At 36.3% G+C, this 19,098-nt stretch overlaps 1 protein-coding gene across 2 annotated transcripts; it reads left to right on the plus strand.

Moving 5' to 3' along the window:
* Positions 1-1,320: 1,320 nt before the first annotated feature.
* LOC101890527 (neutral and basic amino acid transport protein rBAT) lies at positions 1,321-18,209 on the plus strand. 2 transcript variants are annotated; one of them, XM_005177990.4, is made up of 3 exons: positions 1,321-2,420; positions 16,442-16,623; positions 16,689-18,209. In XM_005177990.4, the coding sequence occupies exons 1-3, from the start codon at positions 2,052-2,054 to the stop codon at positions 18,055-18,057; spliced, it is 1,920 nt and encodes a 639-aa protein (XP_005178047.1). In that variant the 5' UTR covers positions 1,321-2,051; the 3' UTR covers positions 18,058-18,209. The 2 variants fall into 2 exon arrangements, with proteins under 2 accessions (XP_005178047.1, XP_058984241.1); XM_059128258.1 differs by lacking the exon at positions 1,321-2,420 and adding an exon at positions 16,016-16,332.
* The last annotated feature ends 889 nt before the right edge of the window (positions 18,210-19,098 follow it).

The raw sequence follows: 19,098 nt of genomic DNA on the forward strand, positions 1-19,098 counted from the left end.
GAAAAAACAAAATTGTTACACAAACCAAATTGTATTTTCATTTGTGGAAAATACGAACGAATAGGAAAAAATTACAAAATGGGTTGTAATTACATTCATTAATTTTCAATTTAATTATGTTTAGTTCGCGAACTACGTGTAGCATCATCTCTGTCGCGAAGACCCCTCCAGGAGACCAATTTTACCCTTATTTGGCAATGCTTAGTTATTTACATACGTTTCAACTTTTTGTTATAAGCGAACTAAGTATGAGACAAGTAAAGAAGCAGATAAGTCCGGCAGGGCCGAACTTTTAATTCCCTCCACCATTTGGAAGAAACTTGGGAAATTTCAAAAAAATCCGTCGAAAAATATAGCTCAAATTAAAACCGTTATATGGGGCCATACGAAGACGTGGTCCCGCATAATGTTTTGCAGCGAACGAAAATAAACTATTGGAAACGTTTGCAATCGTTCCGTACCGTATTTTCTCGAAGTACGAAACGAAACAAAACCAATATTAAGATAACGGGTCTTGTTTCTTATTTTGTACTGTTTCTGTAGGTGAGTGGAAACAAAAACAAAACTGAAATGTACTCTGCTGGATGACGTAATATTGGAAACGAAACAGTACAATACTCATAGCAAACGTTTGCAAACGTTTTCCTGTATATTAACTCAACTCGAATAATGTACAAACTAATTAAAAGTTACAATTATTCATTTTTATTCATTTTTTGATAATAATACAATGTAAAAAAGGGCAAAAAACAATATTAAGGACATCACCTCTTAATGTAGCAGTCATCATTTCGCACAGCAAACGTTTGCAAACGTTTTCCGGCGATTGGTTCGCAAACGATACAGCTCGGCAACTCACAGCCGAAGTACATAAAGGCAATCGTTTGTTTTTGTGTACTTCAGGCATTGAAATGTGTGTTGTTTGATTTTGTTTAGAGTACAAAACGATTGAAAAAAATTTTAAAGTTTGTGTCTTCGTGAGAGGGGAACGTTAATCGTTTCGTTTGTTTTCGTTCGCTGATTTTTTGAAACAATTTCAGTGAATAATGTAGCTAATATCATCCAAATACCGAATAAAGCGAGGTACCGTTATAAGGGTACTATACGAAAACGTCTACCGACATGACCCAACTTTACTGAACTTAACCTACCTACTGGCAAAATACACTCGTGAACCTTACCCAGAGTTGCATTTCCTAGATGTAAATACAACTCGCCTTTCCTCTTTTCATTTCATAGACATTTCCCAACGAAAACTAAATTCCCCCATCAGTCATCACTGAATTAAATGTTCGTTGACAGTGGATGGCATCCACACAGAAGTTCTCACGGCGCACTCGCTGTTGTTCTTCGGCCACAACAACACAGTCGTCACGTTCTTTCTCATATCCATCCATTCACAAAATCTGAACATTTTTCTCAGTCGCATAGTTGGTTCGTCGACGACAGACTTGAATTCGGGAACAGTGAAAACTCAACCAAATACAAACTTCCACATTGAGTTGAAATTAATTTGTGTCAAACGAATTAATTGAAATCAATTGAAACGTTAATTTGTTCGTTCAACTCGTCTCTTTGTTGTTTGCAGTTCCAATAGAAGCTGTAGTAGTTGGTTGCTTGGCCAGCATATTTCGAATCGAAGGCAACCAAAGAAAAAAAAACGCATAAACAAGCATTTCAATACGAAATTCGTTTATTTGTTTGTTGCGGATGATAAAAATAAACACATCGAGCGAGCGCTGGCACTCACCCCCAGGCAACCACCCCCCACCAATCTCCAGCACACCAAATACCACAAACGCAGAGCGCTCAGCGAGTTCTCATTTGCAGAGCTCATCAGTTTATATCCACTCGCAGTAAGAACGACGGCCTCACGGGTTTTCCACCGCAGAAATTGTAGAGAATTTTCATAATTTTCATTTCGCTGTGATTGTGGTTATGTTTATCCATCTTACGTTGCAGTAGCGAAGTAATACCAAAAAGGAATTTGAAAACTGAAATTGAAAATCGACATTGGAAAAAGTCCGTCTGCCCACTCCGTGCATAGTGATATGAACAAAATGGGCATCTCTACCGACCCCGCATTGCTCGACGTAGAGTTGCCTCGCACTTTGATCGAATCGCCATCGGTGTCAACATTTCTGCCCGAGGAGGAAGCATCCATTTGCCCGCTGCTGTCCTCGAACACCAATGGCTCAACGACACCGATGACATTCTCACATCCTCTGACGCCGTGCATCGACAATGACAATGACAGCAACACTTCGGCCAACCTGTGTAACGAGGACGGCAAGGTCGAGACAAGTTCATCATCTGGCAGCAGCTCCGGCATTGGTATGAGTGTGCCGGACGAGACCTCAACCACCCTCTTCAACAAGCACTCCTACAAACATTTGCAAAACAACAACACATCGGCACAGGTAAATAAAAAGTGAGGGGGCGATGTAGGAGGAACAATAGGTGTAACAGGTCACCGCCACCAACCAGTAGCGTTTTGAAAATGAAAGACGATTCTTAAAAACAAATTTGATGGATCATTTTTCAAAATAGAGAATCGTTTACAGTTGAAGTGCGAGTGATGCGCATTTATATAATGTTTAAATTACATCGACTACACCATTTCCAAACAAAACCCAAATAAGGACAAACATTAACGGTTTATTTACTTTAGACCCAATAGCAAATTGACATTGCAAAATGGTTATTTTTATACCCTCCACCTTGGAAAGGAGGGTATATTAACTTTGTCATTCCGTTTATAACATCCTTAAGTATTCATCGTAGACCCCATAAAGTATATATATTCATAATCAGCATAAAATTCTAAGTCGATATAACGATGTCCGTATGTCTGTCCGTCTGTCTGTCTGTTGAAATCACGATACAGCCCACATTATTTGACGTAGAGCGCCAAAATTTAGCAGAGCAATTTGTATTGTGTCTAGGAATGTTGGTATTGAAAATGAGATATATCGGTCCACGTTCTGGTATAGTCCCCATATAACGGTACCTCGCGATATTCGGTATTTTGATGATTTATGCCACAATTTTTCACTGCTTTGTTTGAAAATTGGTATTTGTAGGTCATAACGGGTCCCTGTACATGTGGCAAAACATGACATGTATAGGTCCACGTTTTGGTATAGCCCCCATATAAAGGTACCTCCCGATATACGGTAATTTGATGATTTTTGCCACATTTTTACACGGATTTGTCTGAAAATTGGCATTTCTAGGTCATAATGGGTTCTAGCTCCTTTGGCGAAACATTGCATGTGTAGGTCCACGATTTGGCATAGCCCTCATATAACGGTACCTTCCGATATTCGGAATTTTAATGGTTTTTGACACATTTCTTCTAATGTTTCCTTTAACCTAAGGTGGAGGGCATTAAAAGTTTGGCCCGGCCGAACTTAATGTTTTTATACCCTCCACCATAGTATGGAGGGTATATTAAGTTTGTCATTCCGTTTGTAACACCTCGAAATATACATTTTAGTATTGGATTATACTTTGAATACATTCACTTGTTAAATTTCATCCTTAGTAGGTTTTGAATTTTGTTTAATGTAATGAAAATTGTATTTCTGTTTTTCATATTTTATTCTGTTAATAAACTTTAAATCGAACAGAACGGTTTGTCGGCCTTTATAAATTCAATAGGTTATGGGCCTTCTTTTTGTGTAAAGGATAAAGGATCAAGGACATAAAGGATAATTTCAATAAATCTAAAGGATAATCAAAGGATTTCAAGTTGAATTTAAAGAAATCAGGAAATATTTGCACGGATTTCAGGAAGTTTTAAAACGGATAACTAAAAGGATACGATGTCGGATTCAAAACCAAATTTCGCAATACTCAATAACGAAAACTATGCAAACTGGAAATTCAAGATGGAATTGTTGTTGCGAAAGAATAATTTATGGAAGCAGGTAATAGAAGGATCTCGTCCCGAACCCAAAAGAAACCAAGGTAATGAAGTTGTGAATCAATCAGAACTTGACGCATGGGATATGAAAGATGACGAGGCACGGGGAACAATTGGATTGCTCGTTATGGATGACCAGCTTGGGCACATCCGAAGTGCGAAAACGGCTAAAGCTACCTGGAGCGCTCTTAAAGACTACCATGAAAAGAACACACTCACCAATAAGGTATATTTGATGAGGTCAATATGTAGTCTAAAACTTCAAGAAGGAGGTAACGCAATTAGTCACATAAATGCAATGAACGATTTATTTACTAAACTACGGGATGTCGGCGAAGAAGGTTTGTCAGATAAATGGAGTGCTGCCATGCTCTTAAGCAGTCTTCCGGAAGGATATGATGCCTTAATTACATCGCTTGAATCTCGCAAGGAAGAAGAGATTACCTTCGCATTAGTGCAGCAACGTGTAATTGCAGAATTTGAAAGGAAACAACACTCAGTCAATGAGGGAAACGACTCAATTTTAAAAGTGGTGGCTGGGACAAATGGTGTATGTTATTTTTGTAAAAAGTCCGGACATCAAAAGAAGAATTGCACCAAGTACAAATATTGGAAAACAAAGCAAAATTCTGGAAAGAATCCCAATAAAATCAATTCAATCGAAGAAAAGGTAAATGAAGAAAACAAAAGTGAAGATTTTTTATTCAAGATTGGCAATACTAAGAAGTTTTGTTGGCTTGTGGATTCTGGAGCAACACGACATACAGTAAATGAAAGAAAGTTTTTCAAGAATCTCAATCACAATTACAAGAGTTCGATCGAATTAGCAAATGGTCAAACCATTGCTATTGAAGGTATTGGTGAGGGTGAGATTATTACGAATGATGAATTTGGTAACCAACATAAAATAACGTTAAGAGAGGTACTATATGCTCCTTGTTTAGTTGGTAACATTCTCTCGGTAAGGCAACTAACGAAATCTGGCTACAACGTTGCATTTAAAGATAATAATTGCTGCATAAATTCTGGAAATAATAATATCGGAATTGCGGATATTGACGGTGAAATGTATATTTTGCGACAACCAGATTTTGTTCATGCAGTATTGCAGCACAACGAGAATTGCATACATCAATGGCATCGGAGGCTTGGACACCGTGATCCAGAAGCAATTAGAAAAATGTGTAATGAGAAATTGGTTGAAGGTTTAAACATTGTGGGTTGTGGTATAAAGGAAATTTGCGAAAGTTGTGTTAAAGGCAAAATGACTCGCTTGTCATTTCCAAGGCAATCAATGACGAAATCTACAGCTCCCTTGGAATTAATCCATAGTGACGTATGCGGTCCAATGCAAACCACTACACCATCTGGAAAAAGGTTCATAGTGACATTTATAGATGATTTCTCTAGGTTCACTGTAATAAGATTAATATCACAAAAGTCGGAAGTTTTGCAGACATTCAAAGATTTTGTAATGTTGTGTCGTACTAAATTCGGTAAGATTCCTAAGAAAATTCGATCTGATAGAGGTGGAGAATACACAGGAAAAGCATTCGAAGATTATCTCAAGTGTGAGGGTATTGAAAACCAACTCACTGCTCCCTATTCCCCACAACAGAATGGAAAGGCGGAACGAAAGAATAGGACTTTAATAGAAATGGCAAGGTGTATGTTATCAGAGGCAGATTTACCATACACATTTTGGGGAGAAGCAGTTGCAACAGCAAATTTTATACAAAACAGAGTTTTAACCAGAACAACCAATGCTACTCCATATGAACTATGGTACGGAATAAAACCAAGTGTAGATAAGTTTCACGTTTTTGGATCTAAATGTTTTGTACATATTCCGACTGAAAAAAGGCGTAAACTTGACAGCAAAGCAACCGAAATGATTTTCCTTGGTTATGATGAGAAGTCAAAGGCTTTTCGTTGTTATGATCAATATGCTAAGAAGGTTGTTATTAGTCGCGATGTGATATTCACAGATTTTATCAAGATAGATGCTGAAAATGTTTCCATTTCTTTAAATCCAAGGATTAAGGAATTATTGATTGAGGAGGAGATACCCGAAAATAATTCAGTAAAAGAAAATACAATCAATATTCCAATTGAGGGCCGAAATAATTTACCGGATGAAAATAATATAGAGGAAAATTCAATAAATATTCCAAATGAAGAAAGCACTAACTCAACACAAGACAGCAATATTTGTGAGCAACATATTAGAACATCCAAAAGATGCAACAAAGGTTCTGCACCGAAAAGACTAATTGAAGAAATATGGTCAGCGAATGAAATTAGAGAACCGAAATCATACCACGATGCAATTAACAGTACCGAGCGTGCGCAGTGGTTGGAAGCTATGCAAGATGAACTAGAATCTCTACAGGCAAATCAAACATGGGAACTTGTCAGTTTACCCGAAGGTAGAACAGCAATCGGAAGTAAATGGGTATATAAAGTGAAACGTGATGTTGATGGACAAGTAAATAGATTTAAAGCCCGACTCGTTGCTCAAGGATTTTCTCAAAAATTCGGCGTAGATTACGATGAAGTTTTTGCACCTGTTGCAACACATACCTCGTTTCGAATTCTGCTGTCAATTGCTGGAAAAGAAAAAATGATGGTTAATCATTTTGATGTAAAGACTGCATTTTTAAATGGTAAGCTGTCTGAAACCATTTTTATGCAACAACCTCCAGGATTTCAAGATAACAATGAGCAGGTTTGTCTATTGAAGAAAAGTATATATGGCCTCAAGCAGGCTGCTAGATCATGGAATATGGTTTTACACGAAGCGCTTGAAAAAATGGGTTTCAAACAGTGTATAAATGATTTATGTTTCTACTATGGTAATATTTCTGGGAAATTGAGCTACATTCTTGTTTATGTTGATGACATAATTGTAGCATGCAATACATCGACGCAGATGAATTATATTGGTAATACTTTGTCAAAGAATTTCACTATAGTTAATTTAGGAAAAATTAAACATTATCTGGGAATCGAAATAACACAAGATTACAAAGGAAATTTTCAACTCTTTCAATCTTCGTATATTGGAAAAGTTGTAAACGAATATGGTATGCAGGACTCTAAAAATGTAAAAACGCCAATGGATGTTAGTTACGGAAAATCAGAAGATTCAACACTTCTTGAAACAAATATGAAGTATAGAAAATTAATTGGACAACTTTTATATATTTCTGTCAATTCTCGACCAGACATTTCAGCTGCAGTAAATATATTGGCTCAGAAGGTTGCCAACCCTACAATGGAGGATTGGTCTCAATGTAAAAGGGTTCTGAAATATCTTAAGTCTACTTCACAGTTAAAACTTAATTTGAGCAATGATGAAAATGAACAAAGTCTTGTTGGATATGCTGATGCAAATTGGGCAGAAGAAAGAACCGAAAGGAAATCTAATAGTGGTAGAATTTACTTTTATAATGGAGGTACGATAGGATGGTCTTGCCAGAAACAATCAATTGTGGCAACATCGACATGCGAGGCTGAATTTATTTCATTATCTGAAGCTTCTAAAGACGCAAAGTGGTTAAGGCAACTATTAGAAGAAATTCATTATCCTATTAATGAACCAACTCTTATTTATAATGACAACCAAAGCTGTTTGCGTCTAGTAAATGATGACAAATTTTCTTTTCGAACTAAACACATCGATACAAAATATAAATTAACAAAAGACCTAGTCAAGAAAGGAATAATTAGATGCACATATTGTCCAACGGAGGAGATGATTGTCAGCATAATATTCTATGTCGATTTATCAATGTCCGTCCGTCTATCCGTCTGTCCGTCTGTGGAAATCACTCTAGCTTCCGAACGAAATGAAGTAGGTTGATAAAATTTTACTCAAATGTGTATTATGTCTGCAGGACTTTTGGTATTGAAAATGGGCCATGTAGGTCCACGTCTTCGTATAGCCCCCATATAACGGTACCTCCCGATATGCGGTATTTTTATGAATCTAGCGACATTTCTTACTGGAATTGTTTCAACATTAATATTTAAAGTTCATAATAGATGCTACGGCTTAAAACAGAAAATGGGCTATGTAGGTCCACGTCTTCGTATAGTCCCCATATAACGGTACCCCCCGATATTCGGTATTTTGATGATTTTAGCGACATTATTTACCGGAATTGTTTCAAATTTGGTAGTTGACGTTTTTAATAGATACTACAGCATAAAACAGAAAATGGGTCATGTAGGTCCACGTCTTCGTATAGCCCCCATACAACGGTACCTCCCGATATTCGGTATTTTGATGATTTTAGCGACATTATTTACCGGAATTGTTTCACATTTTGCATATGAAGTTCATAATGGATGCTAAAGCCTATTACAAAAAGTTGTCTGTGCAGGTCGACGCCTTCGTATAGCCCCCATATAACTGTACCCCCCGATCTTCGATATTTTGATGATTTTAGCGACATTATTTACAGGAATTGTCTCAAATTTCGCATTGGAAGTTCGTGAAGTTCGATATTACAGCCTATGACAGAAAATTGTCTGTGCATTATAAACAGATTTTTTTTCAAGTTTCGCATTTGAATATTGTAATAGTTTGTGGCAAAAGTTGCCTATGCAGGTCCACATCGTCGTATAGACTCTAATATACGGCTACATTAGGTATTTTCAAGATTTTAACAGATTTTTAAGGGATTTTTTTTGAAAATTGTTAAATTTGTACCAAATGGTGGAGGGTATTCAAAGTTCGGCCCGGCCGAACTTACAGCTTTTTTACTTGTGTTTTACTTGTTTAATAATCATTCAGCTAAGAATCATTTGAGGGAAATTTTGAGATGTTACAGTGGTTGTTGGACATCAGCCTTCTACAGTGATTTAAATATGTGGGAATATTCAAAAAAAAAAAATTCGCAATCGCTGGATGTGAGTTTCACATACCCATAACTCGCGAACTGTAAAAATAATTTTATAATTTAAATGCGTTCTGCTTCCTAGACAAGATCTTATGATATTGGTCATTGAAAATAATTTACTCGTAAGCGGTGTCGTTGTTGACGCATACAAACAGCAAAAATGTGTAGAAGCCAATACGATGTTTTCCATATTATTTACCGTTTTCTACCCGACTGAGGGAACTGAGGTACACCCATTGGATCGCATAATGCAAATGTATAAATTTTCGATATATTCCCTAATTTCATGTAAAAAGATGCTTATGTTTTAGATAGCGATTTGTTTTTGTTTTTATCTGCCCTCAATGATTATAAAACTCGCGACTAAAATTATTATTACCGATTTTTGCCGGTATGAGAAATCTGACCCAGCTATTGTCAAAATTTCTAAATATATTGTCTATTCTTTACCCCATGTGTTGGTAAACAACATCGGTCATCTTATGTCATATTACCAAGTGCCCGCTACTTCTTTAGCGAAAAGTATACCTTAAAATTTTAGTTCGTGTTAAACCTTTAAAATTCACAACATTTTTCAGTTTGATAAAATTAAAAATTTAATCAAAACTTCATACCTCGTAATAAATTTTCAGACTCTCTAGGTTTATATATATTACTAGCTGAACCCGGTGCGCTTCGCTACCCCTTTTGATTTTATATGCATTCAAAATTTTATTTACGAATATATGTTGGATAAAGAAAAACAAATTTAAAAATTAAAAAAAAATATTGCACTATTTTAATGCGTTAATAAACAAAATCATTACAAAAGCAGTAACATGACATGAATACACGAAGGGTTTGTCCCTTGGATTTATTTATTTCATAGCAAATACCAAGCGTGCAGGAAACTGCAATTTTTTTAAGTAGAGTGGCATTTCTATTGCAATTAGTGAATTCGAGATAGCAACATACTTCGCCGTAATAAGCGTATTTCAAATCAATTGTTGTGTTGTTTTTTAGTGTTAGCCTAAGGCGTTGTGGGTCAATGGTTCTTATTAAAATCATATCCCAATCTGATCCGATTTAAATATAATTAAAAAAAAATACTTTTACACCAAACTCCGCCACACCTTTCATATTTCATTGAAATTGGTGCGTCAAATATGTGAAATCGGCCGAGAATATATATATGGGAGCTATATCCAAATCTTAACTTATTTCCAATTAATTTATCACATTTATTATTATAACCAAATTCCGCCACACATTCTGAATTTCATTGGAATCGGTCATATATATCGTGTTTGGTGCATAATATGTATGAAATCGGCCGAAATATATATGTTAGCTATATCCAAACCTCAACTGATTTCAATATAATTTGGCAATTTTTGCTGGTGCCAGATTTTGTTCCTCTCGCTTTGGGTGCATCAAATATGTGAAATCGGCTGAGTATATATATGGGAGCTATAATCACATCTGAGCGTATTTGAATATAATTTGTCAAATTTATTTTTGTACCAAATTTAGCCACTCATGCCGAATTTCGTTGGAATCGGAAATACGTATCATGTTTTGTGCATCAAATATGTGAAATCGGCGGAAAATATATATGGGAGCTATATCCAAATCTGAAACGATTTTAATATAATTTGACTAATTTATTTTCTAATCAAAATCCCGTTACATATTCCAAATTTCTTTGGAATCGAACATACATATCGTGTATGGTGCATAAAATACATGAAATCGGTCGAAAATATATATGAGAGCTATATCCAAATCTGAACTGATTTAAATATAATTTGACAAATGTATATTTGTTTTAATTTCCGCTACACTTTCCAAATTTCATTGAAATTGGGGATACATAGCGTGTTTGGTGCATCAAATGCTTGAAATCGGCCGAAAATATATATGGGAGCTATATCCAAATCTGAACCGATTTCAATATAATTTGACAAATTTATTTTCGTCACACATTCCCGTCACACATTCAAAATTTCATTGGAATCGAACATTCATATTGTGATTGAGGCATCAAATGAACGAAATCGGTCGAAAATATATATGGGAGCTATATCCAAATCTGAACCGATTACAATATAATTTGGCAAACTTATTTTTGTTTCCGTTACGTATTCCAAAATTGGAGACTGAATCTTCAACCAATCAATAGATATGTGCATATAAAATCTAAATTTTTGGGAGGTACCTCCGATTCTGATGCAATATCTCCAGTTCCAAGTGGAAATTCAAAAATGTATATAGCCTATGTTACTTTCAGGCGATGTTGCAGTATATATGGAAATTTTGCAGGAAAATCTATTCAGCGGTTTTCGAGTCCATAAATTACAAACAAACAAACAAACAAACAAACAAACATACATACATACAAACATTTTCCTCTTTTATAGATATAGATTCAAGTGGTTACTTTTTCGGAAAGAATAATAGGAAAATGTTTATATTTCACACCAAAAAGTCTTCAAAATCATTCATTTAGATGTCTACCAAGGTGGATGTAAGTAAAACCATTGCGTAACGGACCCACATCCAATTTTTCTGTCCAAAACTATTTCAACGTCTCCATATGTAAACACTAGAAACCAACCAGTTCTATCCCTTAACCCAATGCCAAATTCAGCAACAATTATTACGCATATCCAAAACAATCTACGTTTCTACCTTCTTGACAACAACAGTGATCCAAATTTAGTAACATTTAATAGTTTTCGTATAATTATAGTACTCATTTAAAAACCCGTTCCATATCTCAATGCTAGACACTAACAGTTATCGCAATATAAAATTTTACATTTTCAGCTTTATATCTTCAAAACCAAAACCCAATTTAGTACCACTTAGTACTTTTCGAACAATTATAGTATGCATTTTAAAAATAAAAATCTTTATATCCCGACCTTAGATACCAACAGTGACCTCAATATCTAATTTCGGCTATTTAATTTCCCCCACTACCAAATTTAGTACCATTTAGTACAATTATAGGACATGCACGTGCTTCTCTCAACCACAGATACCAATAGTGACATTCATATCAAATTTCAGACTCAAGATCTATTCCTTCACACAATACCAAATTAAGTACTTTTTGTACAATTAAAGCACAAATGTCCACAACTACTACAACCCCAGACTACCCATGAGCAGCGATTCTAATACCAAATTTCAGATTTCAAAAACTATCTGTTCACACAATAAGAAATTGTTCCATATTTACTACCATTTTGTACAGTGCGTCCACGTTTCAAATATACCACCTTCAAATATTAATCTTACTTTCCAACCTTGATTCTCATACCTTATTTCAAGTTTTTAGCTCTATCCGTTCACATATTATGAAATGGTATCATTATAGCAGTTTTCATAAACTGAAAGCTCGAGCCTTTGGTACATCCATCCTGCACTCCAATAGTGGCTTTCATTCCAAATGTTAGAAATCTAATTCATTCCGTTTGTCAAATACAAAGTATATATTTTTATTAGATTGAAGTACCATTTCAAGATTCTAGTTTCAGCCGTTTCGTCTGGTCGTTGATTTACAGTCAGTCAGTCGGTTATCTCACTGCTCTTTTATGTATACATTTTAATATATCTTTTTACTTGAAAACCAGTTGCGGTGTACTTATTCGGAACTAAGTGGGTCCTGTTATTATTAGTAGAATTTATCTATAGGTAATCACGAAAATAAGCGATGGTAGTCACTTTTGATAAGATCATAATTTTCAGATATTCCCGGTCAAAGCATCAAAGGAATTGCCAATCTCGAATATAGCCTAGTACTTTCAGCTCGATCTGGTAATTTTCATTGTTGGACTTATTTTGTTGCAATATTTTGACTAAAGATCCTCCTGAACAATAAATGTCATTAATGGTAATTGTACTCTACACCACATAGTGCTAAGGGTATTATATATTTGTGCATTTGTTTGTAACAGGAAACAGGAAGCGAGATAGACCCATAGTTACTTTTGAGGATCGTCATAGAATCACTTTCTGAGTCGATGTATGTATGTCAGTCTTGTGAACAAAATGCAGGTCGCATTTATTATCCGATTGAGATAGAATTTTCCAAACAATGTTTGTTTGGCTCGAGGACGAACCCTATTGAAATTGGTGATAATCGGATCAGGTTTTTGTGCACCATATAAATCCAAATGACCTGAATTTTGGCACCTTCAACCAAATTTAGTCTTGAAACAAGTATATAAAATTAAGTTAGGTTCAGATATAGCTATAGCTCCCATATATATGTTTCATCCGATTTGGTGCTTAAGTCCCTCACATGCGTAATAAGCACTTCACAACAACGATATTTGGTACCAAATATCAGATATAGCCCAGAAATGCCTTTGCCAAATATTATTTGGTAAAAAAAAGATAAAAATGTATCCGTCAAATTTAGTGAAAATCAATTCAAAATTGGATATGCCTTCCATACATATGAGTTTTCTCCAAATGTTGATAGGTGGTATGATCTACGTCAAATAATTTATTTTATTACGGGAGCTCTACTAAATATGCATAGTGGTGTAGGGTATCATTTAGTCAACCCCGCTTTGACTTGACTTTTCCTTACTGTTTTTTTAATTATTTGGCGGAAACAAGAAGTTTTACGAACCTTCATCTTATTTCTTTGTCGCTTTACATTGCCCCTAATTATAGCCTTTACCTTGTTTTTTTTTTTTTTTTTTAACTAACCCGCTTGAATTTTACTCTAATAGCCAAACCGCCGTCCCTAACAAAGTGGCGCAACTAATTTATGCAAATAATCCTGGCATATTCTACGCTATTTTCTGTCGTATTTTATAGATTAATGCCATTATAATTAACGACTTTCATTGAATCTGTATAAATAATTTCGTTATCATAGAGTCGATTACCCTGGGCGAAAAGTACCAGTGTGTGTTGTTTAATTTCTCTTTTATCCGGAAGTTTGGCCGCCGCATTTGGATGAATTGGCTCATATCAAAAACACCGACTACATAGATGCAGAATAATTTTTAGTGTTTTTCTCCGCCAAAATAGCAAGCAACACAGATTATATGTCAAATATCAGATGTATGTAACATATCACAGTTATATAATCTCATCACAGTTTTTGACAGCTTTCCTTTGGTGAATATATTAATTTATAGTTTTAGTATATATAGTAACGGACAGGAAGGCATTACTGAAACTAGGTTTGAATATATGAACTGTTGTCGTCATACCAATATGAAGGTAACGATAGATTTAATATAATCTGATTATATGTTTTGGTTGTTAAATGGTTTGGTCAGACATTGTGGTAGCAGAGGATCCTATATAGATAAGTACGACCGAAATGTGCCTCATTGTAGTATTGGTTTTTTCGGATCACACGTCTCTTTGGGTAAGATCCTCTTTAGGACATTTAAAACCGAGTTCATAGACGGCAATGTCGATTCTCTCCACCTGGTACCCCTCCAGAGTATTCGATTTGCTCAGAACTTCGAACATAGTAATATTTGTATCCCACCTATCCTAATTCATAAATGAACCCAATTTTTAGAAATGTATATGTTTATGGAAATGCATTTCCATTTCATATCTAAACTTGAAATATATATATATATATCGTATCTGAGCTAATATTACAAGATGCCAGATTTGGCCTATATCTTTCTGTACTTTATATGAAATATGTGTTTAGTTTTTGTTAGAATGTTCAAATGTACGCGATGGATGTGCGCGAAGTATTCCACTTTATCTAATACTGAAAAAAATATTGGGATGTGCACTTATTCAATTTTAATAATTGGTAGTCAAATGTTTAGCCAAAAGAAGTGAAACGAAATATCTATTAGATCTAGTTTTAACAGAAGTTTGGAGACACACGAAGTTTGATGAAAATCGCTGACTTATTTCGCATGTTATAATGGTTGTATTTATTCAAAGTGTTGACCCCTTGTGAGGGAGGTACAACAAGGAGTGGACCGATAAATGTCATATTCACCTGGGATCTCTGATTAGGAGAAATATTTAGATAAACCAAGCTTGAAAAGTGTTTCGAATGTTATAAAGGTTGTAATTATTAAAAATGTCGACCTTTTGTGGGGCAGATACCAGAGGGAGTGAACCGAGGTTGTCCATTACCGATCACGAACTAAGTTTGACAACAATATTACGATGTACAAAATTTGGATACTCCCTTCGAGAGTTATCGGTCGCACCAGCCAGCCAGATAGATGAACGAAAGGACATTCTTTAGATGGATCTCCTTTAGATGGACTCCAAATGTCCTAAAATATTTTTGGTTCAAAGAGATTTAGGGTCTAAAAACATTTCTTATACTTTTAGCATCCGCTGCTGGTATCAAAGTATCAACCTTATGATTTAACCCCGCAAAGTATATATCGATCCGTGATTAACATAAAATATAGCTATAGCGATTTAGCGATGGCCGTCTGTGGAAATCGCTCTATCTTCCCAACGAAATGAAGTAGATTGATAAAATTTTGCTCAGATGTGTGTTTGTTCTGCAGGATTTTTGGTATTGAAAATGGGATATAGAGGCCCACGTTTTAATATAGGCCCCATATAACTGTACTTCCAAATATTCCATATTTTGATGATTTCTGTCACTCTTTTTACCGGAAATGTTTCAAATGAGCAATTTGAAGTTCCTACTACTGTCTGTGTCAGAAAATTGACTATGCATGTTCACGTCTTCGAAGGCCCCAATATAACGGTAACTCTCTATATTCGGTATTTTGATGTTTATAGTTATATTTTCCATGTGAATTGTCTGAACATCCACACAAGAAGTTCTTTCTAAGCACTTTACCCATGGAAGAGAATTGGCTATATAGGTCCACGATATCGTATGGCCCCAAAACAACGGAACCCCCCGATATTTGGTATTTCGATAATTTTAGGAACACTATTCATCGTAAATGGTTCAAATTTCGTGTTTACAGTTTCTAATGGATACTACAGCCTATGACAAAAATATATTCCATATTTTGACGATTTCAGATACAATATTCACCGAAATTGTTTCAAATTAGGTATTTGAAGCCTGTGACATAAAATTGCCTTTGGTCTTCGTATAGACCACAATATAAGAGCTATATTCGGTATGGTTTAGAATTTTAAACGGCTTTTATTTTTTCCAAACTTGTTCCAAATGGGGGAGGGTATTTAAAGTTACTAACAGATTTTTTACTTGTTCCTATTCAGCGCTGAACAACAAACCTATTGAACAAATCTATTCAGCAAACAAACCCTCTGTAGGGTGCCCATTTAGATGTTGTAAAATTTCTACAAATTTAGCAAAAGCTTTTCAGAGGTGTGAAAATTATGTATGTGCACACACAAGTGTTCGTTCTACAAACTCACATCTCTGGCTTTAGCGATTAGCATCTTAGTTTATACTTGAATCAAACACATAACCACCGTACGTACGCCTCAATAGCCAAGAGACAATAAAACAAACACACAATCAAATAACTTGGAATCCAAAATATGGTTAATGCCGAACCTAGATAGAAAATATATTCCATTTACATTTTGAAACTCATTTTTTTTTACGTCGAATTAATATTTTTTTTCTTTTTTTAATGTCCTCCATATTTAGGATTCGAATGGCCATGGACCCAATGGAAACATACCGCTTGGCAAAGACACACCTTCGTTTGTATCGTGGAACTGGCCCCTCATACGGAAATGCACATTTTTCGTCTTCATGTCCAGCCTGTTGGCCATGTGCGCCGTGGTGGTGGCCATGATCGTTACGCTGCCAAAAACCTGTAATCCAAAGTGAGTTTTGGACGACAATTTTGAATTATTTAACAACACTTAACACTAACTGATTCGCATTTCAGAACGATGTGGTACCGCGGCAGTGTCTTTTACGAAATATTTCCGGCCAGTTTTCAAGATTCGGACAATGACGGCATTGGCGATTTGCGTGGCATTGTCCAGCGCAGTGACTATCTGAAGTCACTGGGAGTGTCGGCAGTACGTCTAAATTCCATTTTCCCTTCACCTCACTATCCGGATGATTTTAAAAACATAACCAGCCTCACAGATGTGTCCAAGGTCTTGGGCACGGTCGAAGATGTCCAACAACTGAGCCAGGCCTTGCATCTCAGGAATATGTCTCTTGTTCTAGATTTGCCCCTGTTTCCCTATCTAAAAGAGTTGGGCAAATCCGATGGAGCCAGTGCGGTCAAGGTTCTGGCCAGTACCACATTAAATGTGTCCGACGGAATGACAACAACAACGACGACCACACCAAGGCCCGTGATCACCACCAATTTAATTACCCAAGCTCTGCAGCATTGGATCAAATTCGGTGTCGATGGCTTCTACATTAAAGGTCTGGAGGAATTTGTTGAATTGGAAGACATCGACTACCACATGGCTGAGTGGAAGGACATCTTGGGCTACAGTCGTGTCCTCATCATTAGCGAAGCAGTGCTGGAGAAAGTCAAAGAACCTCAAAGGAGCCTTCTGCTCAGGCACGTCGATCTTGTAGACGTCCATTTGAATGTTTTCAACGGCGCCAAAGACTTGGAAGAGCGCATCAACAATGTGCTGGCATCCGAAATAGCACCTGCTGATCCAGGAGTTTGGGTTCAGTGGTCAATCGCCGGTGTGGACAGTCCCCGCCTCACTCGCAATGGTGTGAACACAAATTTCACTCTAACCGCCACTCTGATGCAACTCATGTTGCCTGGAACTCCCAACATATTCTACGGCGATGAGATCGGCCTACAAGCCGCAAAGGACCAACTGAACGAGCACAATGAAACAAAACATCTGCACCACTTGTCCACCATGCAGTGGCCCGAGAACTCTACACAGCAATTTACGAATCGCGAAACTCTGCCGTGGCTGCCGAACGCACCGACAGCAAATTTTGATTACTTGCCAATTGTATCGCGCATGATCAGGCTGCGTGACCGCTCACCTTCAATTTACAAAAACGCCATTTGCAAAACGGAATCGGTCCTGCCCAATACCGCCATTAGACGAAGCGAAGACGACATTCTGATAGTCGAGAGACTCTATCCTCGACGCAACTCATTTGCGTCCATTTCGAATTTTGGCCAGAAACGGTTGACCTTGGACATGTCTTCGAATTTCTACAGCGGCGTCGTGATGCTGCACGACAGCAGTGATAAAATATACTTCAGTGACTTCCAGATTGGACCGGCCGAAAGCATCATCGTACGACTGGATAAATAAACGGCGAATGGCCCTGAGCCGATCGGAGAGATCCCATAGAATCCACCGTATCCTGTACTTAAATATTATTATAAAATTATTATTGCTAATTTAATGACTTGTTATATTTCATAAATTTTTATTATCAAATAAATGTTGTACTTTAATAGAAACCCCCAGAATGAGGTATGTTTTTGGCCGAGGTATGGCCCGATCAACGGTGGCTTGGATACAGGTGAAAGCTAACGTTTAATTATTGCAAGTAAATTTGGAAACGGATGGAAATGTTCAAAGAATGCCAGTGATCCTGATAGTTATCGTAATACAATTTTCACCACACCTTTGACGTCGCATTCTCAACCCACCTTTGAATTTGATTGAAATCGGTCGACGTTTTTCGCCACACAAGTTAAACACATGTATTTACACAAATGTTACCGAAATACGTTGAGCCTATGAAATATTCAATTTGAACGATTTCAACAGTGACAAACAATTTACATATCATTTGATAGGCCAAATCATGCCTCATCGAAATAACAATTTTAGACCCTACGACCAAATCCGTTTCAGGACATTTGAAGTCGATCTAAAGGTGTCCGTCCGTCCTTCCACCTGTATGTCTGTCTGGCTGGCTTCTGCGTACTAACATTTTAAATATTTATATCTCTCATAGTTTGCGAAAAAATTAAGCGATTCTTTTCAATCAGAGATCTAGTATTATTATTATCGGCCTACTCCTCCTGGGGTACCTCCCCCACAATAGGTTAACATTTTTTTAAATAAATATTCGCTAAAAATTGGAAGTGAATTTTCTTACATTTTGCTCATCACAATATTATTGTCAATTTTAGATGTGGTGGAATATTTTGTTCCGCTATATCTGGTACCTTGTACGCATATTTCAATATTTTCCAAAAATGATCACATATCTCATATCCGGCTAGGGTCGAACTTTTAATACCCTCCACCTTAGGGTAAAGGAAACATTTTTACATAAAAGTATCTGAATTCAAGTGTGTTTCTCTTAAAACTTTAGTAAGAAAACTTCAAAAAACCATC

This window comes from Musca domestica, unplaced genomic scaffold, assembly GCF_030504385.1.
Source record: "Musca domestica strain aabys unplaced genomic scaffold, Musca_domestica.polishedcontigs.V.1.1 5, whole genome shotgun sequence".
Lineage (NCBI taxonomy): Eukaryota > Metazoa > Arthropoda > Insecta > Diptera > Muscidae > Musca > Musca domestica.